At 41.8% G+C, this 24478-nt stretch overlaps 1 protein-coding gene across 4 annotated transcripts in view; it reads right to left on the bottom strand.

The window, feature by feature from the left end:
- Positions 1–24478, bottom strand: part of TSEN15 (tRNA splicing endonuclease subunit 15) — a 30461-nt gene that overhangs the window by 5640 nt on the left and 343 nt on the right. Inside the window, exons 2-6 of one of the 4 annotated variants that reach the window (XM_081867403.1) lie at positions 19185–19266; positions 17496–17631; positions 11004–11785; positions 8183–8309; positions 7444–7551 (exon numbers count right to left, since the gene is read on the bottom strand). In XM_081867403.1, coding sequence (XP_081723529.1) covers positions 11578–11785; positions 17496–17631; positions 19185–19266 — 426 coding nt within the window. In that variant the 3' untranslated portion in view covers positions 7444–7551; positions 8183–8309; positions 11004–11577. Of the gene's footprint in view, positions 1–6843; positions 6959–7443; positions 7552–8182; positions 8310–11003; positions 11786–17495; positions 17632–19184; positions 19267–24478 lie in introns of all 4 variants that reach the window. The other 3 variants (XM_081867402.1, XM_081867401.1, XM_081867404.1) reach the window with 3 other exon arrangements.

Raw genomic sequence — 24478 nt, 5'->3', positions numbered from 1 at the left:
TGTTGTCATGCTGTGCAGATGGCACCAAATTGCCACCATGTTAATTTTCAAAAGAAAAACTTTTCCAAAAGAAATGATTCCACGAGGAATTGTTGTACATGTCCATGAGAAAGGATGGATGGACGAAAATGGAATGAGAGTATGGGTTGAAAAAGTGTGGTCCAAACGTCCTGGAGGGCTTTTGAAAAAACCTGCCTTATTAATACTAACCAGTTTAGAGCACATATTAGCGAAACTACAAAAAAGTGCTTCTAATTCCTGGAGGTCTTACCAGCCAGTTGCAACCTCTCAACGTTTCCATCAACAAGCCATTTAAGGTCTTTATGCAAGAAGAGTGGAACAAATGGATGGCTGCTGGTAATCATGATCTGAAACCTACTGGACGAATGAAGAGGCCCACTATCACTCAGGTTTGTGAATGGGTGAAAACATCATGGCACTCGGTGAAGGAGGAAATTGTTGTCCGGTCATTCAAAAAATGTGGCATTAGCAATGCTTTGGATGGAAACGAAGATGGTATTTTATATAAAGATAGCGAAGAAAGTGATGTCAGTGATTGTGAGCAACTGAGCTTCATAAATTCTGACTCTAGCACTGATGAGTTCTTGGGGCTCACAGAAGACTAGAAGAGTACTCAAACCTTAAAGTGTCTCTTCATTTGTTAATGACAGTGATGATGGTTCTTAATGCCACTGTTGACTGCTGTTCACTTTACATGGTTGTAATATGATTCTGATACAGTGGTGCCCCGCAAGACGAACGCCTCGCAAGACGGAAAACTCGCTAGACGAAAGAGTTTTCCGTTTTCGAGTTGCTTCGCAAGACGAATTTCCCTATGGGCTTGCTTTGTTTCCTTTGTCTTAAAACCATTAAAACCAAGGGTGCTTTGCTTGAACAGCTGCAGTTGCGACTTGACTTCGAGGAGCAACTGTTAGCACACGGTTTGGTAGCCTTTTTTCAGACTTTGCTCATTTTTGAAGCTTTTCCAAAACTTTTCCAGAACTTCTTTTGCATCCATTTGGTAAGTTAAACTTTTTAAACTTTTTTGTGGTTTTTGGATTTTGGGTTGGGGTGTTTGGGATTCAAGGACTTGGTGTTTGGGGGGGGGTTGCAAGAATCTGGGAGCTTGTGGGGGTTTTTTTTGAATTTTTTTGATTTTTTGTGACCATTGGGCGATGTTTTTTTTTAAAAAAAAAATTTCTGAGTTTGAATTTCTGTGTGCTGGGTGGCTGGGGGAACAGCTGGGGAGGTTTTTGCAGGAATCTGGGAGCTTGTGGGGTTTTTTTCTGCATTTTTCTGTTTCTCTGTGACCATTGGGCCATGTTGTTGTTTTTTTAAAAAAAAATTCTGAGTTTGAATTTCTGTGTGCTGGGTGGCTGGGGGAACAGTTGGGGAGGGGTTTGCAGCAGTTGGGGAGGGGCTGGGGGAGCAGTTGGGGAGGGGTTTGCAATTTCTGTGTGGTGGGTGGGTGGCTGGGGGAACAGTTGAGGTTTTTGAAGACTTTAGTGATTTTTGAAGCTTTTCCAAAACTTCTTTTGCAGCCATTTGAGGTTTCTGAAGACTTCGGTGATTGATTGTTGAAGCTTTTCCAGAATTTCTTTTGCATCCATTTGGTAAGTTAAACTTTTAAAACTTTGGGGGGGGGGTTGGATTTTGGGTTGGGGTGTTTGGGATTCAAGGACTTGGTTCTGGGTTTGAATTTCTGTGTGGTGGGTGGCTGGGTGTTTTTGCATTTTTTGGATTTGAAGCACATCACTGATTTTGTGTGTGTGTGTGTGTGTGTGTTTACGAAGGTAGGAGCTGTGCTGCCATGGGACCCAAGAAGACTGCTGCTGCAGAGGCCGGCGAGAGGAAGGAGGAGAAGGTGACGCTGGAAATGAAGAAGGAGATCATCCGGAAGCACAACGGCGGAATGCGTGTGACGGACCTCGCCCAGGAGTACGGGAGGAATCCATCGACCATCGGGACCATCCTGAAGATGAGGGAGAAGATCCTGGCGACTGATGCAGCCAAGGGAGTCACCAGGATCGTGAAGAACCGCCCAGCTGTTCTGGAGGAGGTCGAGAAGTTGCTGCTCATCTGGATAGAAGAGAAGCAGCGTGCAGGGGACACAGTGACTGAGGCCGTCATTTGGGAGAAGGCCAAGGCCTTGCACGCAGACCTCGTCCGGGAACAGCCAGGAACCTCAGGCGAGCCAGAAGTCTTCAAGGCAAGCAGAGGTTGGTTTGACCGGTTCAAGACAAGATCTGGAATCCACAGCGTGGTCAGGCATGGAGAGGCTGCCAGTTCTGATGTTCCTGCGGCTGAAGAGTTTGCAGCGGAGTTCCTGGAGGTTGTGAAGATGGAGGGCTACGTTCCACAGCAGGTCTTCAACTGCGACGAGACCGGGCTGTTTGGGAAGAGGATGCCCAAAAGGACTTTCATCACACAGGAGGAGGCCAAGTTGCCTGGCCACAAGCCCATGAAGGACCGTCTGACCCTGCTCTTCTGTGCCAACGCAAGCGGCGACCTGAAGATCAAGCCCCTGCTGGTGTACCACTCGGAGAACCCACGGGCCTTCAAGAGACACAAGATCGACAAGGAGCAGCTGAGTGTCATGTGGCGATCCAACAGTAAGGCTTGGGTCACACGTGTGCTGTTTGTGGACTGGGTCAATCTTGCTTTTGGCCCTGCTGTCAAACAGTACCTGCTGGACAACGACCTGCCGCTGAAGGCTTTGCTTCTGATGGACAATGCCCCTGCTCATCCTAAAGGCCTTGAGGTGGACTTGTTGGAGGAGTTCAGCTTCATCAACATCATGTTCCTGCCACCTAACACCACGCCACTGCTCCAGCCGATGGATCAGCAGGTCATCGCCAATTTCAAAAAACTCTACACCAAGGAGCTTTTCAGGCGATGCTTCGAGGTGACTGATTGCACCACCATCACCCTGCGGGAATTCTGGAAGGACCACTTCGACATCGTCACCTGCTTGAAGATGATCACCACGGCCTGGAACGGGCTCAGCCAGAGAAATTTGAATTGCGCTTGGCGCAGCCTGTGGCCGGACTGTGTGGCACCAAGTGACTCTGATGCACCAGAGTCAACAGTGGTGCAGGACATTGTTGCCTTGGGGAGGACCATGGGCCTGGAGGTCACAGAGGAGGACGTCTGCGAGCTGGTGGAGGAGCACGACCACGAGCTGACCACCCAGGAGCTGGTCGAACTGCAGGCAAAGGCTACGTAGGAGCGGGCCTCGCTGGAAGAGGAGGAAGCAACTGAGGAACGGCTGTCCTCCAAAGAACTGAGGGACATTTGCCTGAAGTGGAAGGATGTGCAGGCTTTTGCACAGCGGCACCACCCTGACAAGCAGGTGGCATATGACCTTGGGAACACTTTTGATACGAGGGTCCTGTCGCCTTTCAGGGAGGTGCTGAAAAGGCGGATGAAGCAGCAGACTATGGACAGGTTCTTCAGCAAGAAGCAAAGAGTGGAAGAGGAACCTTCTTCGAGTGGTCCCCCAGAGTCTTAGAAAATGTACTGTACACTTTGTTGATTTTTAAATGTTTTTCTGTCATGTTTAGAAACTTAATTTATTGTTCCTTCAATTTTTGAAATGCTCTTTACAGTATGTGCGACTTTAAAGAGCAGTTAATAAACTCTTTTTGTACCAAATTTGGCTTTGTTTGGACTTTTTTTGACCATAGGAACGCATTAATTGATTTTCAATGCATTCCTATGGGATTTCGTGTTTCGCAAGACGAAAAATTCGCTAGACGAAAAAACTCGTGGAACGAATTAATTTCGTCTTGCGAGGCACCACTGTATACCGGTTGTTTATTAAATAGTTTAGTACAACATTTGATTCAGAATTTTTTTTTTCTTGTTTTCCCCCTCTAAAAACTAGGTGCGTCTTACGGTCGGGTGCGTCTTATAGAGCAAAAATACGGTAAGTTTACAGCTTATCACTTCTCAGACACACTGCATGCATCTATAAATGCTCTTATCACTCAAGTTTTATTAATTACAGGGAACTCCTCACTTGCGCACGATATACTTGTGCACAACTGCGCCCATGAGTGGCACCGTGAACCCAGAGGCGGCGGAAGAGAGCTTGACAGTCCTCCAGACTTGCGAGAAGATCCTCCCCAGGGCTGCTCAGCCTCCCAGCCTAACAACTGACATGTGGGGTAGAACAGGAGCCGCTTTCCCACGCATCAGCTGTTAGGCAGGGAGGCTCAGCAGCCCGTCTGCTGTGCCTCCAAACTCTTTGGTGTTCTCTTTAGGCTCTGGGGAGGGTCTCCTTGCAAGCCATGAGGACTCTCCAGGGGGCTCCCCACTTTCACATATGTGCTTGGGGCCCGGAACATCCCCGGTGTAAGTGGAGAGTCACTTATTATATCAGGAAACGATGGGGGAAATGTGGGTGGGGTACACTGATACCTCCCCTGAATTTTACCTGTCTTGACCTGTATCTCGAAAAGAATACAAACAGCTATTCAGTTTAGAGTAGGTAATGTCTTGACAATATAAATGTTTTAAGTTTTTTTTATCAATCTAGTATATTTTCTGTTAATTGTTGAATGATTCTGTGTACATTGGCTATGTGCAATAAAACTGACTGACTGAGTAATCATAGCAATTAGGCAATAGGGGCCCCAAATGAAACAGCACACAGATAATTAAAAATTGCACAGGTAATCAGCTAACCCACAACAGGATAATTGCAACAAATAAATTGTGATTTGATTTTGCTGAAGGTGTATGTTTGCCTCCTGGCTTGGGACTGCTAAAAGAGAATCTACAGAAAATGGGATGGTCCATGAATCATAGACACTTATTCAGCTACTCTAGTGTAGCTGTCATTGGAGGGTTCTGAAGCTCCCTCATTCCAGCACAATTAAGATCCCTTTTCGCTTGGCTATTTGATCTTTGAACCTGTGGCTCATGAGAAACACTTGTTAAACTTCAGCTATAGGCTGAAATGCCACAGAAATATTGCCTGAAGCAAAATGTGGAGCACAGTTGAGAAGTTCCTCCTTAATTTGGGGTGAGGGACCCTGAGAAATGTTCAGGGAAGCCAAAAGAATTCTGAAAAGACCAGCGAAGGAGTTTCACACAATCCTTATTATTATTATTATTATTATTATTATTATTATTATTATTATTATTATTTATACCCCGCCCTCCCCAGCCAAGACCGGGCTCAGGGCGGCTAACAACTAATAACAAAAACAAGTTGATTAAAATACAATTTTAAAAAAAGATTAAAATACAACATTAAAATATTAGGATGCATCCTCTTCACAGGAGGAGAAAGGAAAAAGAAAGAAGGGGAGGGAATCAAACTGATTCTAAGCCAAAGGCCAGGCGGAACAACTCTTGTCTTACAGGCCCTGCGGAAAGAAATCAGATCCCGCAGGGCCCTGGTCTCATGAGGCAGAGCGTTCCACCAGGCCGGAGCCAGTGTTGAAAAGGCCCTGGCTCTGGTTGAAGCTAATCTAACTTCCTTAGGGCCCGGGACCACTAGGGTGTTGCTATTTATGGACCTTGAGGCTCTCCGTGGGGCAGACCGGGAGAGGCGGTCCCGTAGGTACGAGGGTCCAAGGCCGTGAAGGGCTTGAAAGGTCAAAAGCGGCACCTTGAACCTGACCCTGTACTCCACTGGGAGCCAGCGCAGCTGGCAAAGCACTGGGTGAATATGCTCCCATGGCAGAGACCCCGTGAGGAGCCTCGCTGCAGCATTCTGCACCCTCTGGAGTTTCTGGGACAGCTTCAAGGGCAGCCCCGCGTAGAGCAAATTACAGTAGTCAAGCCTGGAGGTGACCGTCGCATGGATCAATCCTAGTGATGGCCAACCTGCTCTAACCTCTCCATGAGCCTCTTTCCTTCACAATGTCCCACCAATAAGAAGCAGGGATCGAGGGAAAACACTACAGCAGACAGGATGATGGGAGATCAAAATATTGCAACTTCAGTTACATAATTTGCCACAAAGTCAATATATTAGGCAAAACTAATGTCTTAGGTGTACAAAGATAAAAGAAAATTTGATCTCTAATATGGTTGCTTCAAGTGTTAAAGCATGAAGCCATTTTTAGAGAAGTGAGATTTGGAGTAGTTGTTCTGCAGTTGTTTAAGAAGCAGGAACCCTGAACTAACCAGTTTAAACTGGCTTGAAAATCTGTATTTGTGCATAATGGAAATCAGTACTACATGCAGAAGATGCTATTTCCCTGGGAAAATTTAAGCTTCTCCTACCTGCTTCTTTTTAATTTTTAATTTTCATGTACCACAATCCCTACCCCATTTGCTGAAATGACATGTTTTACTGCTGCAACTCTCAATTACCAAATGATGCATTAAATGTAGACTCACATCTACCAGCAAGTCTCTGGGCATATTTTTTTTTGGGGGGGGGGGAGGGGAGGAAGTACCTAGTCCCCAGTATTTTGGACTAGGTGGACCTCAGTCTGATTCATCAAGATTAGATCTAAATTTTAAGCAACAGTGCATGCTTACAGCAATAGAAAATGTCTATCAAGTCAGGCCATTGGTCCATCGAAGGGAGTGTTGTCAACACTATCTGGCAGATGCCTTTCCAGGGCTTCCTAGGAGACGTGAGGGATGGAACCTGGGACCTTTCATGGGCAAAGCAAGTTCTTCTGCCACTGAGCACCAGCCCTTCCTGTTCATCACTCAACACACTTTTTAACTGCTATGACATCCTGAGAGTGCACGCATGCTTGGATATGTTGGTCAACTATGGAGGTGCTGTTAAAAAGTGCAAAAAAAAAAGAACTGAAGGCAACCCACCACTACTTTAAAGCAGCGGTCTAAAATAATTTCAGGCCCAAGGCCCACCTTGCAACATGGGACCCAAATTTCTCTTTTTTCATTTCTTTCAGTAAGCATGCCCATCTTTCTACTTTCTTACTTCCTCCTCTTTTCTTCATTTTCTTAAGGGGGAAATAAAACACTAAACCAAAAGGAGACAGAGAAGAAAATGTGACAGCAAAGTCAAAGTGATTCACTTTAGACATGGGTACATTCCTGATCTTTAAGTCCCGAACCATTGCTTGAAGACTAGTGATATAAAACACATTCAAGCATAAATATTACATATTAAGAGATCTTCAAGCTTTCTAGGTAGTTGCAACAAAAGTACACAAATCAAAGCCTAAAAAGAATCCATATTTGTCACGATCACTGTTTTCTCTCTGCCTTTGTAGTGTTTTGGATGTCCAAAGTCTCCACTTGTTGTGAATATTGTGTGCACGTTGCTTCATATGGCATAGGAAGTTCCAAGGTGCATTGTGGTAATACAGATGTCTACATTTAGCTCCAGGTGTTGTTTTTTTCCTCTGTATGCATAAGATCGAAAAATTACTTTAAAATAACTAAATTATCCAGATTATTAAGCAACCCAATGAGCTTAACAAAGAGACTTCTGCAAATACTTACTGCAACTTGCCAACTTCGGAAAGGCTTCTTGTTGTAGCCTAGTAGACCGCACTAAGCTTGAATTCACACAGCCGAGAAATAGTGTATTCCAGTTCCTTAGTTCCAAATCTGAAATCATAACATAAGCAGTCTTTGCACTTGAAAACATGCCTGTGTGGTCCTTGGCCACATGAGTATTGTTAATGGATTTAAAAACACATACAATTTGCACGAGTTGTTTCAAGCCAAACTTACAAAAGAACAAGAACAAACTTACAAAAGAACAAGAAGAAACTCTAGTGATCAAAAAGAAAGATCTGACACCATCAGATTTCTCAGAAGACAGGGAAGCAACTGACTACTTCCCCAATCTAGGGTGCTCTGGATTTTTTGGCCTACTACTCCCATCATCCTTGATCATTGGACGTGTTGGCTGGAGCTGATGGGAAGTATAGCCCAAAACATCTGGAGGGTACCAGCTTGGGGAAGACGACTCTACTTGTTAGAATTCAAAATAATGATTTAGATAGGGACTGACATGCCTGCTATTAGAATATGTCAGGGGCAAGAACTCGTCCTAGAGCCAGGTGAGTAAACCAGGAATTTAAATCATACAGTTGACAGAATCATTAAATATAGTAACTTGATCAAAGAAAAAGCACACAAACTATGGACCCTTCCAGACTGGTGGGGTTTTCTGTGGGTACATCCGCAATGTGTCATTGGCACAACAGTGCATTAGTGGTAGATTCATACTGACCCATCCATACCCCCATCTGCTTTGTCAGATGTTCTGTGATGCTTCCCCAGCATGACTGCTACCTGGAGGGGAACGCTTCCACTGTAGTGCAGCAAAAGTGGCGTGAAATAACCACATCCTGGAAGATCTGTGGTATAAAAGGGTGCAGGATTTCAGCAGGAAGGTACAGGACACTTACCAATTGGAAATGAAGCAGTGTATCTGCCCAGACCTTTTGCAGGCACAAATAGTATTGAAAGCAGGACTGCATGCAGCTGTCCCAATACCATCACAGGCACAAATTATTGTGAATGCACAATAAAAGGATGTCTGGAGGGGTCCTAGGATAAAAACTTAGGATAGGCTGAGGTAACTGGAGGTCCCTGACCCTAAGGACACATCCTATTATTATTATTATGCATCTTAACTCTTTCTTGAAAGCCGTGGGCAAATACCAACCCTGGGGGCTATATTCTACCTCCACCAACTGGAAAATGGAGTAAAGACAGCTGCTGTGCTCAGGAGCCTAAGGGCTTCCCATAAGCATCTGGTTGGCCACTGTGAGAACAAGATATTGGACTTGATGGGCCCTTGACCTGATCCAGCAGCCACACTCTTACGTAAAGAGCGATTGAGGCCAGTTCCCCCAACACCAACAGCAACAGTGTCTCTATCAGGTTTTGCCCCTTATTTGCCTCTCAGGCTTATAGAAGGGGGGGGGGGAATCAGCAACTGATATTCAGAAGCATTACTGCCTCCAACTTTTTTTTTCTAAGTTTTTTATTTATACAACAAGAAAAAAGAAAAAAAAACACAAATACCAAATTACACACAAATTATAAAAATTACCATAGACACATAATTTTCTTAGCAAACAATAAAACATCTATTGGTCTTAACACTAAAGACTCAACCTCCCGTCTATTCCATATTTCAAATTCATATTACTTTTTGCCAATACACACTTTTATCATAATTAAACTTATTCTCAATAAATCTAATTTCTTATATCTACCTTGCAAGTATTACTGAAGTTCCTCGAATGCTGCAACAGAATTTAAACTACTATATTTATTTTTCAGATAATCTTTGAAAACCTCCCATTTTGAAACAAATTCCTGTTTTGATTTATTCTTTATTTTTTCTGATAAACCATCTAATTTAGCATCTTCTGTCAGCTTTTGGATCCAATCTTGTATAGAGGGGATTTCATTACTCTTCCATTTTGCTGCGATCAAAACTCTTGCTGCCGCCGTCGCATATAAAAAGATACCCTTCCTCTTTTGTGGAATATCCAAATCTGTTATTCCCAGGAGGTAGGCCTCTGGTTTTTTATTGAAAGAGATCTTTAGCATTTTTTGCAGTTCTGCATGGATACTCTCCCAGAATACCTGTATTTTCCTACATATCCACCACATATGGTAGAATGTTCCTGATTCACCGCATCTCCAACAATTACTTGACACATTTTTATACATTTTTGAAAGTTTCCATGGTGTTAGATACCATCGATGTTGCATCTTTTGAAAGTTCTCTCTAATCGTGTAACAATTTGTGAATTTCCAATTGATCTTCCATAAATTTTCCCATTGTGCCATGGTTATTGAATGGCCAAAATCCTGGGACCACCTCACCATTGCCACTGTCCAGGAGGACAGTCAATAAGTTTTGAAAAGAGATTTTCTTTTAGAATTTACAAGATCATATTCGAATCGGGAAATTTATGTTGAGAACCCCTTTTATTTGTCAGATTTAAATTTTTCAAATAACTGATGGTATTGGAACCAGTCTGAGATGTGTTCTCTTATTTCCTCAAAGTTTTTTAATTTTATTTGGTTATCTTCATTTTTTAGAAGTGTTTTATATGTTGGCCAGCTTTCCTGAGTATTTTTCCATTTTACTGCTACAGCTTCTATTGGAGAAGTCCACCACGGGACTTTAGGTTCCATCAGGTCTTTATATTTTTCCCATACAGCAAAGAGTGATTTTCTTATTATATGGTTGGTAAAATTTTTATGAATTTTCGCTTTTCCATATATCAGGTAGGCGTGCCATCCCCAACGGTTGTCAAAACCTTCCAGGTCCAGGAGGTCCTACTGCCTCCAACTATAGATTATTTTAAAAACTGGCAACACATCCTACTGTTAGCCACTTATTCAATGTGTAGCTGATGTTTTGTAGATAAAAGAAAGTGCCTCCCATAATAAACGAACTATTTCAGTCACTACTACACCAAGAGGTGCTGTGGGGGTGGAAGTCCAAACTAAAGGGTCACCATTTGAACTATTGCAAGGGGGGAAAGGTGCAGGGTTTGGTAGGAGACAAAAGCTGGGGAAATGTCCGCTCAATGTCCACTCAGCCCCACCACTTTGCAGCTGTTGAACAAACCAACAGGAAGCAGTACCATACATGCATGGATGTGTAATTTATAGGGCACTTCCAGACCGGGCTGTTATTTAGCATTCTTGCTGATGTTTGCCGAAAACATACAGAGAACATATGGTTTGTTGAGAATTTGTCCTGCTACTTGTACACTAAGCCTATATGACAGTGTCAGCTAGTGGCAATTACCCCATGTTTTTAACCACTTTTCTCACTAGACTTCTTGTTAAAAACTTCAGGATAAAAAAAAGCCAGGAAGTTCCTCCTCTGTCTTACCTTATTCATTAAGTTAGCAGCTGACCTTAAACAAGCCACTTTCATTCAGTCCCCCTGAATGCAACATGGGGCTAACAATATGGATCTATGTTACAGGGTTGTTGTAAAAAAACACACCATCAAGATAATGCATAAAGTGCTTTGAGCGCATAAAAACCTCTACATAAACAAGTGCTAAACTCACCTTCAGTTCACTGGACTGGACCATGTCTTCCAAAGTTTTGGCAGTAGCAATAGTCAGCAGTGAAGTCATCTTTTTCCAGCTGCAGCACATTTCAACCCAAAGGGTGGGCGGGAGTGTGCGTCGCCTTCTTATGAGCATGAACTATAGCAAACTTTGCGGAGGATTGCTTCACTCAGCAAGGGACCTACAATCAAGCAATTTAATATAGCAGGTGCTGTGAATACTTTAATAGGGACACGCACAAAGGAATTTGCTAGAGAAAGTCAATGATTTATAAAACTAAGTACTCTTAGGTGCCTTTGGGACAATGACTGAATCAGGAACAAAGGGTGGAAAATGGTTTTGTTACCAAAAAAAAAAAAAGTATTTTCAAGTAGTCTACTAGCTTGAACTTTCTGATGAGGAAAGAACAGATTCTTGAATTGGTCCATGGCACCTTTGATGTTCCCATTTATTACAATTCTCAGACCTTATTAAGGATTTTCAAAGCAGATGTTCAGCTCCCAATTGCACCTTTTAATTCACATACACAGAGATTTGATGTAGTCCAGAGCTAACACAGTAGTCTATTTTCCTATCGTCTCATAAACCTCTTTCTTTTCTTCCTCCACTGCTTATCATCCAAGTATTCAGTATCGTCAGGAGGGTCTGGGGTTACAAAACCATGTGTCAGTTTATAGTAGACTATTGTGGAGTCTGATTCAACTATGGCCAGTGTGATAGAGAGCGGAGAATCAGGTTCATCCTTCAGAGTATATGATCTCTTTATGATCTGTCTCAACCTGAAAGAAAGAAAAAAAGACTCCAGCAATTCTGCTTACTTTGTTTAAATTTCACAGTCAATCTACAAACAGATCAAGTTAATAATAGTTCTTCTTTAAGTATCTAAAAAAGAACTCCCAGTAAATCAAATATCCTCGGAGTAAATCTTGCATGCTTCTGCTATCAAAGAAACCCAACAGTGCCTGCCAGCCTTTTTGACAAATTTATCAATAGGATTGCCACCTATTTTCTTTTCTTTTCTGTGATGGGGCTCCCATGCCTCTAAAAGATGGATGACTGATAGCGGTGCAACAAAAGCAGCTTTCCCCATCACTGTGGGAATAGCTAGGGAGGGGTATAAATAAAAATTTATTATTATTATTATCATTATTATTATTATTATTATTATTATTATTATTATTACACTGGAGCCCTGCCAGAGGAAAAAGTTTTCAATGCTAACATGCCACAAATCTAAAGTTATTAGGTGGGGCTACCGTGCACTAAAGGGCACACGCAGCTTCCCTTTGGTATAATTGTGGTGGCAATGGCCACTGGCTTAGATAAGATTCCAGAGTTATGGAATACGATTAGCTTAATAATAGTAGAATATAAGGTTGAACAGATAGCAGCCATGATTGCAGAATCATCGTCATATAAGAAAGTTAGGTAAATTACACAACATGAATGTATCTGTATAATTAAAATATTTCAGATTCACTCAAACCCCACCCCACCCCCGTTACTCTAAAGCAGAGTTTACCAAACTTGGGTCTCCGGCTTATTACATCCTGGCACAGTGTAGAATATGGTTCCCTGCGCCGTTTGCAGGTTCCCTGTACTTTTTTCTCCTCCGTTCATTATCACCTTCCCATGAGGACTCCTGGCAGCTGAAGAACCTGCCACTTTGCAGAATACAGCACCCTTCAAAAGGGTGGCAGACAGCAGCTGAGCGTTACTTCTCTCCTGCGATGACTGCCAATTAGCCTTCATAATGGGAATCGCCCGCTAGCTGAGGCAGCTGCACACTATGAAGTCAAAGGGCAGCAGTTGGTATGCTGATGCCAAGCAAGGGTCAACACAGAGGTGGGGGGCAGGGGGATATCTCAGCCTCCTCTTCTCTAAGCATTTAGGGATTGTGAAAGCCATTTTTGTTGAATTCCAGAGAGGAATACAAATGAGAAAGTAGATGCTTCTTTGGAGAAGGGCTGCGGCCCAGTGGTAGAGCAAATGCTTTGCATGTACAAAGTCCCAGATTCAGCTCAGGAGACAGCTCAGACTCCCTGCAGGCTGCCTCTCCACCAGCCCCTGGGGGGGGACAGGATTCCCAGAAACAAAAGCCACCTGTCTCTACCGTGTTATGAAGACTAAATTTAAAAACTCAGCTCCTTCTGCATTCCAGAGCAGCAGTACTCAAGGCAGCACAGAGTGAGGGCAAAAAACTGAAAGAGACCAAGTTCTAGAGGTCATATCCTTGGTAACTGGATTTCCCTAATTGAGGCCAGCTGAAAAATGCCATGAGTTGGCATCAAAGATGCCATGGCTACTTCATCTGACGTACAACCATGTGTCTCCACTCTGCGCTGGATATGATTTAGAGAATAAATCTCTGGAAATAAGGAAGTCAGCACTTCCACTGCCTCAAGGAGGCATTGTTGGGGCCCACATACGGAATTCCTGATAAGCTGTACTTCTACAGAAGTTATTTGTTATAGAAACAGGGAAGGAACTCTTACTGAAGCTCTTCATCTCCAATTACACTGAAGGCACTGTATAGCACATCTGTCATGAACGGGGATGGGGATAAGATATGTCTCAGGTCGATAGAATAACACACAAATTTGCCAGAAGCATTTTCTACTTCAAAAGCACTGCGGGACAAAATATAGAAATACCAGTGGGTGATGGAAACAGTGACTCTTTCCATAGAACTCACACTGACCCTTTTCAACCCCTTTACTCCTGAAATTCTTGAGGTCAGCACCAGCTAGCCCTGAAGTATACAGTGACTAGCACAATCCCAAATGAAACAAAACTACTGCAATTTACTAAAAAAAAATACTAAAATATTACTACAATAATCAATCATTTACAGGACATGTCAACTGGGAAGTCCCACTGATTTCAATAGGACTTACTTCCTAGCATGTGTGTATTTCAGCCCTAAATTCTGATTTAATTGCTGAGGCTGGGCACCAACATAAGAGAAAGCCCCAAATAAGAAGTGTGCAAAGTAAAATGATGGCCTTTGGCAAAAAAAACCCCCAGCCCCTTAAGGAAGGTTAAAGACTGCATTCGTTAAGAGCCAAAGATAGTCTGAAATGCTCAAATTACTAGTATGAGTATTTCAAAGCTTCCTCCTGATGGCTACTGGGGAGCTGGAGTAATGAGCTCATTAATTTGAGCATTGCCAAAACAAGATGTCAGTGTTACTGTAATTTTTATTTCCTCTCTGCTGAAAAAGTATTTGAAATTAGACACGTTTTGAATGTTAATCATTCAGGCAGGCCATGTGTGGCAATTATGGGGCTTTGGTTCACTTTTGAACACAGAGGCTGAGGATTCAGCCCAAGCTGAAAAACACTCGAGCAAAATCTCCCATTACTAGGTGTGATCTGCAACTCTCCAGCCCAGGAGACGCTTACAAAAAAGTCTTCCTGTGGATGCTTTCAGAATGCCCAGCCATTTTTATTGTAATGTTCCTCAGTCCCCCAGGTTGAGTGCCCACTGAAAGATTTCTAATTTCCTTCTGTATTTTGTAGCCTATGACAAGAGTCTGACCCAGGATAGCTGGTTTGTTATCATGGCTTGTCCTGTCTCTGAAACACAAAGAATTGCCACGAAGATCACCATTGTAGGTGCAGAACACAGCATTGAAACTGAGCAGGCAGATACAAAATATTGCCCATGTAAGCTCCAGAAGCTAAATTAACACACGTATTATATGGACAAACATGAGAACTCTCCCACCACATTAGCCCTATTCAAGTATTCATTTCTGAATGTATGAAGGAACCAGTGGGAAGATGTAGGCCTCTTGGAGGCCAGGAATGATAAGCAAGCAGTACTAATGTTCACAGATGCAGAGAGGTCATTTGATAATGTGTCCTGGATGTTTATGAAAAAATAATAGAGATGATGAATTTTGGAGAATCATTTCAGAGGGGAATAGATGCAATCTATTCAGAACAACAGGCTATGTTAATAGTGAATAATGTGACAACAGAAAAATGTAAAATTGCAAAAAGGACAAGACAGGGATGTTCCCTGTCTGCATTGCTGTTTATATTAGTTTTAGAAACACTGGCAAGATGTATAAGCTCCGATGATGAAATAAAAAGTATTACGTTTGGGTGCAAAGCATACAAACTGAAAGCCTTTGTGGATGATTTGGCATAACAGTAGAAGACCCGTCAAAAAGTTTACCAAGGGTCTTGGATAGAATTTTGGGGTTTGGCTGGGTAGCAGGATTTAAGCTAAACAAACAAACAAACAAAAACCAAATTGTTGGTACAAAATATGATAGAACAACAACAAAAGGAGTTACAAAAACAAACAAACAAATACACCCTGGAATTATCAATAGGAAAAAATGTGAAATATTTGGGGATATGAAACTTTCCCAAAGATGGAAGGAGGACAATCTATCTACAAAAGAAGACTGGCAGCTAAAGATGATGGACTATGCCAAATTAGCGAAAATGACCGGGAAAATCAGAGATCAAAAGGACAATAAATTTAATAAAGATTGTGGGAATTTTTAAAGTTATTTCAAAGAACACTGTAAACAATTGAAAACATTGGCAGGATTTTGACAACACTTGCAATGAAGCGAGAACTATGATAAAAATTGAGTTTCAAGAAAATACGGAGAATACGATACGATGCAGTTTGAAAAAGATTATCTGGGGAAACCATGGAGGGCTAGAGGGAAGTTCCAGGATGCCGAGAATCCTATTTGTAAAACGATTTTGATTTATGTATGATGATAAAAGTGAAAATGAATCTTAAAATGTCAAAAAAGAAGGAATATGTAGACCTAGCCCTGTGTCCTCATTGCCAACATGTGCAACACCATCTTCCAGCTGATGTGTGATTGGCTCAGTCCAAAGACTCACATGATTCAATGTTTGGGGAGGATTCAAATGCTTCCCTGCATTATGAAGCAATACAGTCCCATGCAAGTTATTCAAAATAGTGAGTCATTGGATCCTCATGAATCCAAATTTTAAGCAAGATGACAAACCCTGGTTTGAGGAATGAGGGAAGCCAAGTTGGACTAGCCACAAAATCAGCACTGCGGAGCACTCATGTTCCAGATTCTGACCAGTCAACCATGGATATTCCATTCCAGGATATTCCATTTCCAGGATATTCCATTCCATTCTGTTCCACCACCACCCCACCAAGACAGTCAGTATTCTGTGTCCATTATGTATGCTGAGCCCTCACTGAGCTGCTTTTGGATTTCCACCCCCCACCCCAAAGAACTTTGTGTTCTTTACAAATACTAGGCTTCTTCAAGACTGCTGGTATCGCCCACTTCTGCACAGCCGAGACTGTTTGGGTTGCATAAGGATCTACACATGGCAAACTAATTCACTGTTAGTATTTATGATGGTGTGCACAACTGCAGCCACATAGGAGAACTGGGCACAAGTTCTTAAGTGGAGTCATTTGGCAGCTGAGAATGAAACAGACAGAGCAGGCTTGAGAGAAATCACACATTCAATGTTTGCCCTATTAGAAAGACTGGTTGCCAAGTGGACCTTCAATCAATGTAATTCATTCACCCTTTGCCATCCCAAGAATGTCATCTTTTAGCGGAATGCCAAAGACAGAGCAAACAGCATCACCACCACACAAATTTATAGAAACTCTACATGAATGAAAAGCTTAATGAAATAGTCAAAGATGCATTGGTGATATTGTAACTCCAGTAACTAAAAACATGTTTCAACAGATTTGTGGGTGCCTACCAACACATAAGGAATCAGGATTTGGTATTCTTTTCCCATGTCACTGACAAAAGCCAACAGTGATCTGGAAACCATCTGATCCTGGGGTACAAGAAGGAAATTTTCTAAACTGTGCAAGTCCACAATTCTGCCACTGTATTATACAGATACAGTGGTACCTCGGGTTAAGTACTTAATTCGTTCTGGAGGCCCGTTCTTAACCTGAAACTGTTCTTAACCTGAAGCACCATTTTAGCGAATGGGGCCTCCCACTGCCGCCGCACAATTTCTGTTCTCATCCTGAAGCAAAGTTCTTAACCTGAAGCACTATTTCTGGGTTAGCAGAGTCTGTAACCTGAAGCGTATGTAACCTGAAGCGTATGTAACCTGAGGTACCACTGTATTGGCCCTGGATCTAGAAATCAGCATCTGGAATTTTTAAATTTTTTATTAATGCCCACTTGAGACCCAGTCCTTTAAACCTCCCAGGAAGGCAGGAGATGAGATTTACATTTATATCTGAAATGTGCTCAGAAACAAGCTAGCAGCTGGTGAAGGTTTTTTTTGCAAGTTGTGTTCCATTGAGTGAGTCCTGCTTGTTATATTCTGAACCAGCCAAAGTTTTAAAACAATCTTCAAAGACAGCTTCTATGGTTTCACCAAGCTTTGCCAAGCAAAACTCCAGGAGCAAAACAGCCTTGAGCATTGCCAACCTATGTTTGGTTTGGCTAAAATAAACTCAAAACCAAACCCTCTGTGGATCCTTGCTCACCTCTCATGGCTAATTGACACGTGGACAGGAGTTGGCACCACCACTTGAAAACCATCCGTTTCTCTCTCTCGTCCACAGAGACACACAAGCTGGAATTCCGCAAGGCCAATGTAGGACACCTCATGCCAGTTCCTAGCTGAAGGAACAGCAGCAAAATCAGAATGAACTAAATAAAAAATAGCATTCAGTTTGGTTCACTGGATTTCTTAAACACCTTTTTCTAAAGGAAGACTCAAGGCGTCTTGCAGTAAGAGACAGAAAAGTCTGAAACAAACCACAGAACAAGTGACACACCTAGAGTATATTTAGATACTGTATTAGATTTCTCTCTTCCTTCAAGAGTTCTTGGGGAAGAACACAGACCAGGGTCAGGGCATCTACTCTGCATGCAGAAGGTCTCAGCTTGAGTCCCCAGTACCTCCAGCTCGGGCTGGCAATGACTCGCTGCCTGAAACCATAGAGTTGCTGCCAGTCGGAGCAGAAAATCCTGAGCTAGATGGACCAGGGATCTGACAGGTTACCATCCTATGTTCCTATCCTTATTTACTCTCACAACCATCTTCTGAGAGATAGCCGTGAAGCTCATTTAGTGACCTTGGGTAAGTCGTTCAAGTAGGGATGTGTGTCAGGTTCATTTTGGTCCAGTTCTAGTAATTTATCCACACCACCACAATGGCCATGATTGTGCAGATGGCTGTACGAGAGAGGGATCTTGTGTGTACCCAGGATACATAGTGCTAGACATATATGACGTGAAGTTACATGGGGTGGGTGGGAGGTGGAGACTCACCTGGGTGTCTATCAGCTATCTAACTGATCTATTTTCTCTAACAGCTTGCAAGGGGGAATCATCAGTGTGCGACTACTGCTGTATGTTTTAATGAAACCAACAAGAATCCTATGAAGATGTGAATCTAACTATAACAAGCCCATGTGTGACACCACCTCCGCCTGATGGGGAGAGGACAGTCACTACAGGTATGTTGGGCTCTGTGGGGCTGGGCATTGTAACACTGATATGCAGAGTCGAAGGGAGAGAGACTTTGCACTGGCCACCAGGCAATGGCTTTTTCCACATGCCTTGCCCCATCCTCCAGCCCTAGGAGCCCTTCCCAGACCATGAACAGCAGAAACAGCTGGCAAGCGAGAAGATGAGTTCAGGGATTTTCTTTTTAAATAATTTTGTAAGTTGTATGTCTTTTGTTTCTCAGTTTGATCCTTTTACATGTGGTATTTTATGCATTGTGACTTGCTGTTGTTTTTATTGATTATATTTAGTTATTATTTATTGTAATTGTTAAGAGTGAATTTCTCTTTATTAGTTGCTGACATTTCATTTTACTGTGCACTATTATATTCCGAGGGATTATTAAATATTACTTTATTTTATATAAGTTGTTTATTTGAAAGTTATGTTTTTATTATCACTTGTGCACATAGAAAGGCTGTATGCAGATCAAAAGTGAAATTAATTGAAAATGAAACATCCAGTGCATGGAGGTTAGGTGGGTTCAAGAGGGGACACTTCAGAAGTGCAGATAGGCTCAAGTGATGTCTGCAAAAGTCTGCAAGGTATTCTAAGAGTACACAAAGGGCATTATTGGCACTCTTTTTAAACCAAATGATATGCCTTAGCAGCTTGGGTTTTTATTCCTCAGTCTGCCTTTGAAGCTGCCTCCATTAACTTACCTTCTAAGAGGTCTAAGTAAACTAAGAAAGCAGCATGCACACAACAGCTCTCAGCCACATCCAACGACATCATCCCTGTGAGCTGAAAGACACAATAGTAAGCAATAGATGTAAAAGCTACTGCAATGCAACAAAATTCAAGCGGTTTTATCCACAATATTTTGGAAGTGTTTTCCCATCAACTCTAGAGACGTTTGGAAGAACCCCCCCAAAAGCACAGCACACACAGGTTTTTTCAGGCCTGTTAATGGATTTACTGCTAGATAGTATGTTAAAAGACTTGCAGGTCATGTTTTGAAAATGCCAATAAAACTGTCTTCCAAAAGGTGCAGTTTAGTGTTTTGGAAAGGGAGGGGCATGATTTAGCAATGCTGATTGCTCATAAAACAGGGCCAGTTCTGTCCTAAGCCTACTGGGCAGGGACTGCTTTAAATCTGTGTTTTGGCAAGCCCCTGAGACAGGAAGGGGGCGGCAAGCAGCTGTATCTGAAACTGAACTTGGAATATCCATTGCTAGAACTGCCATTTATAAATAACTGCCACAGCGATTTATTTACTTGCTGCATTTATATCTCACCTTTCTGCCAAGGATCTTGAGGCAGCAAATGTGGTTCTTCCTCCCCTCTATGTTAACCTCACAATAACCCTGTGAGGTAGGTTAGGCTGAGAGATGGGGACAGTCACCTGGCATTCCTCATGTCTTACTAGGGATGTGAATCTGGATTTCCCAGGGTCTAGCAAAGTACTCTAACCATGCTGTGCAAATGTAAAATCGCAGCACTGCTAGGGACATGCTGCAAGCTTCACCTGCACCTGGCACAGTATAATCATATTATAATGCCTTGATCACTATAGAGAGCTTGATTCCTTCTTCATCACACGGGTTCAGCTGGAGCCAGAAGGTACTTTTCTGTTGACTAGCCAGGGCCAGAAGGTTCCCGGTACTTTTGCCAGGGCTGGCTAATACAGAGCAGGGATGGGGTTTCTGTGGCACCTGCATATGATCTTGGACTTCAACTCCTTTGAGCCTCAGCCAGCACAGTCAGGGCTGGGGGGCCACAGGCTCCTTGTCCCTGATGCAGCCCCTTCCTGCTGCCTGCCAGTTACAGAGGACAATGTTGCACAACCCTGTTTGTCAAATTAGGAACCGGCTTCCACACATGAGGTTCCCTGTTTAAGCGCTGGGTACCCGACACACACAGCTGATGCTGTGCAAATGTAAAATCGCAGCACTGCTAGGGACATGCTGCAAGCTTCACCTGCACCTGGCACAGTATAATCATATTATAATGCCTTGATCACTATAGAGAGCTTGATTCCTTCTTCATATCAAAAAAGCAAAATATCTGAGTTGTAAAGTTTGCATTTTATAAGCTTGAACGAGCTAATACTTTCTTAAACCTCTGGTGGCTTGTGTTACACAACCATCAAAATAAGCTCTTTTAATATGCCAAACTCATAAGAGGGTTATTTCAGTAAAAATCACATCAGATCATGGAGTTCTGCATTCTGATTGGGGGGGGGGGATTGTTGACCCAGCTCAGGCAGAGAACTACTGCAGAGGGTCCTGTAAAACTTCACATTCTTACACTTGGATATAAATTTAAGTGTATTGAAAGTTATTGCTTTAAAACTCTTACAAATATTTGAGCTGAACATGAAGCTTTCTGATTCTTTACAGACTCTTTGTGCTCCAATCCTGAATATTGTTTTCATACTTAAAGACGCGGGAGGGCGGGATACAAATAAATAAAAATTATTATTATTATTAACATACAAATACAAATACAAATAAAACATACAAATACAAATAAAAATTATTATTATTATTATTAAGAAGGCGTTGCAAGATGAGATTCAGATTAGTTAAGAACATGAAAAGAGCTCTTCGGGGTCAGACCAAAGTCCTATCTTATCCAACATCCTGTTTCCCAGCCAGACGCCTATCAGAAGCCCAGAAGCGGGAGATGAGCACAACTGCCCTTTCCTGCTGCTGTTCCCCAGTAACTGGTGGTACTCAATGGGGTACCTTCTCTGAGATTGTATACAGCTACTATAGAAAATTGTCTAATTCTCTTTTACAGCCACTCAATCTGGAGGCCATCTCTACATCTTGTGGTAGCAAATTCCATATTAAGTAAGTATGAACTGTGTGAAGAAGAACTTCCTTTCATCTGTCCTAGATCTCCCACCTTCTTTGGATGGCTCTGGGTCGCAGTATGATAAAAACATTTCTCGGGGGTTTTCCCCACCAGACTTTGAAGCTGCCGCCTTCTGCTGGATCAAGGATTGGATTCAATTAGAGAACGATGATGTGTTAGACTTGGAGGGACTGGATAATAGATTTGGATGGCATGCATATCTCTGGTATGACAAGATAAAAGCCCACAGTGGTTTTAAGAATCATGTAATTAGAAAGGCGTTATACAATGTATGGACTAGATATAAATATCTCTTAGTAAGAAAAACACCAAAATGGATTTCGCCAATGGAAGCACAGGCCCAAAAAAAGTTAAATATGGAAAACAAATGGTTGAGGTACTCAGATTTGTTGTTAGAGGATCAGAAGGTTTTAAATTAAAACCATTTGAACAAATTAAAGATAAAGTGAATTGGTTGCAATATTATCAAATGAATGAATTATATAAGATGGATAAGAGAAATGGTTTTGCAACAGAAAAATCCAAATTGGAAATGGAGTTGTTAAGATACTAATGTTAAGAATATGTCTAAAATGTATAATTTGTTGTTGGAGTGGCATACAAAGGATAAACAAGTTAAATCGGTTATGATTGATTGGGCAAGAGATGTGGGACATAATATAATGATGGAGGATTGGGAGAGGCTATGGAAGAAAGGGGTTAAGTTCAAGGTACTTTTTTCCATATGTGGTGGACTTGTCCCAAGGTGGTGGACTTGACTTCTGGGAGAAGATTTATAATGAACTGAAAAAAATGTTGAAATATACATTTATTAAGAAACCAAAGGCCTTTCTTCTTGGAATAACAGGTTTGGAATTGCCCAAGAAAGATGTTAAATTATTTTTGTATGCCACAACGGCCGCTCGAATATTACTTGCTAAAAATTGGAAAACACAAGAACTACCAACAGTGGAAGATGGGCAGATGAAGATGATGGACTTTTCGGAGCTAGCTGACCTGACTGGAAGAATCTGCGACCAGAAAGAAGAGGAGTATCAAGAGGACTGGAGGAAATTTAAGGACTATTTGAATAAATATTGTAATATAAAAAATTAGAAATTACTTGAATGAAACAAATAGGCCTAGGATTAAACTAAGTTATAATTAAACGGGATTTAGAATGTTAAGAAAAGTGAGTAAGATGGACTACAATTAGAAATTGTTTTAGTTTAATAATGATATTGGAAAGCTACTTTTAACTACAAGGAAACTCAGAAGGGAGGGACTAGAGGAAGTCAACCAAGATGTTTAAAAGGTTGGATTTGTAAAGAATTAAATTTGTTGTTATTGTTTATCTGTTTATTGTTCCTTTTTTCTTCTTTCGTTCACTGATGTATTTTTCTTTTTTTCTGTTTTTGTGTGTCATTCTGCTCTGTGGTTTTTGTTATAATTGTGGGAAATCTAATAAAAAATTTTTAAAAAAATCTCTATCCCCTTTCTTGACATCTATCATGTCCCATCCTATTTATCTTCTTTCTAAACTAAAAAATCGTTTAAAATGCCTCAGCCATAAACATGGTATATTCCTTTTAGCAGGACACTACTCCTCTTGGCTTGTCATCTGAGGTATGCAAATACTGTTGACCTTTCTTACAGGATTGCTGTTAGTGAATGTGGAATACTTGGATCATTCTTAGATTCTTGAGTTCAGTATAACTGCTATTTCATCTCTAGTCCAGAGATGAACCTGCACCAGGGCATGACAGAATTTGAGGTCAGTCAGTCAAGGGTGCAAAGCTACTTAAACTTGGCTGTTTGAGAGGCTTCTCTGTAAAACTACAGAGCTGGGTCACATATACATGTCACTTCATTCTAGTTCAGGGTTTCCCAAACTTGGGTCTCCAGCTGTTTTTGAACTACAGCTCCCTTCACCCGTAGCTAGCAGGACCAGTCGTCAGGGATGATGGGAACTGTAGTCCAAAACAGCTGGAGATCCAAGCTTGGGAAACCCTGCGCTACTGCTTATTCATCCTGAACATTTTTTTTGTTCATTTTTTATTATTATTATTTTATTTTGCTGCTCCACATGTCCAAATTGCTCTTTATCCCTTCATGTAATACCTAAGAAGCTATTGCACACATATATTTTACTTTTACTCAATGATATGTGGCACACTTCCCTTTGGATTCTTTTCCTTATGTGTCATGTGCAACTAAACTGCAAGTCTGTACCATCTCCCTCTTAATTCATGTATGGCACCTGGCATGGCGATAGGCACTGCATAACTAAATAGAGACATGTACCTGTGACAAGTGCCTACATAATGCTGTGCCAACTTTATCGTTCCTTTGCTCTTCCTTGGACCAGGCGTCTATATAGCCCTTAACACACAACCATTCACCCATCAGTGGATAGTATAGTAAGATCATAACCAGCAGAAAGCATGGTCAGAGACACTCTCCCTCCAACTTCCATTAACAAGCTGTTCTATTATCAACTGCAAGTGGGGAAGGGAATGATTTTCGCTTTGTTCGCTGCAGGTTGAAAAACACTGAAAGCTAGCACTGCACTTTGCACATAGTCAGAGGGGCCCTGACAATACCCTCCTTTCCTTTTTTCTTGTGTCTATTTACACTGTAAGCCTGGAGGCAGGGTTCTGCTGTTTTTTATTCTAATTGCTTATTTAAAGGCATTTATACACCGCTCCTCATAATATTTATTCCTCACTGGGGCAGGGTGGGTGAGGGAAATGTTTTTACATTACATTGTGCAGTGTGTAACATGCATTAAAAGCACAATTTATACACTACAGGGCACTAAGCCAATGCGGCAAATAATAATAATAACAATAACAACAGCAGCAGCAGCAATAATAATAATAATAATAATAATAATAATAATACCACCCTTCTTTATACAGGTACCTACTGAGAAGATCCATTAAAAGGCAACTATTCCAGAAGGAATTATTGTGAAAAGAAGATTGCGGGGGGGGGGGGGGGGCGTCAAATTTTGTCCTCTCAGGTGCTGCTATATTACCCAAGTCCATTCCTGATTCCAGGATGGGGACGATGTTTTCATAACTTTCTTCTTCTTCTTGGTTTTTCTTGCGTATTTTGTGGCTTTTTTAATCTTGCATTTTTATGTTATGAG

Source organism: Podarcis erhardii, assembly GCF_964252035.2.
Source record: "Podarcis erhardii genome assembly, chromosome: 6".
Lineage (NCBI taxonomy): Eukaryota > Metazoa > Chordata > Lepidosauria > Squamata > Lacertidae > Podarcis > Podarcis erhardii.
This window is presented reverse-complemented; position numbering and strand designations above follow the sequence as displayed.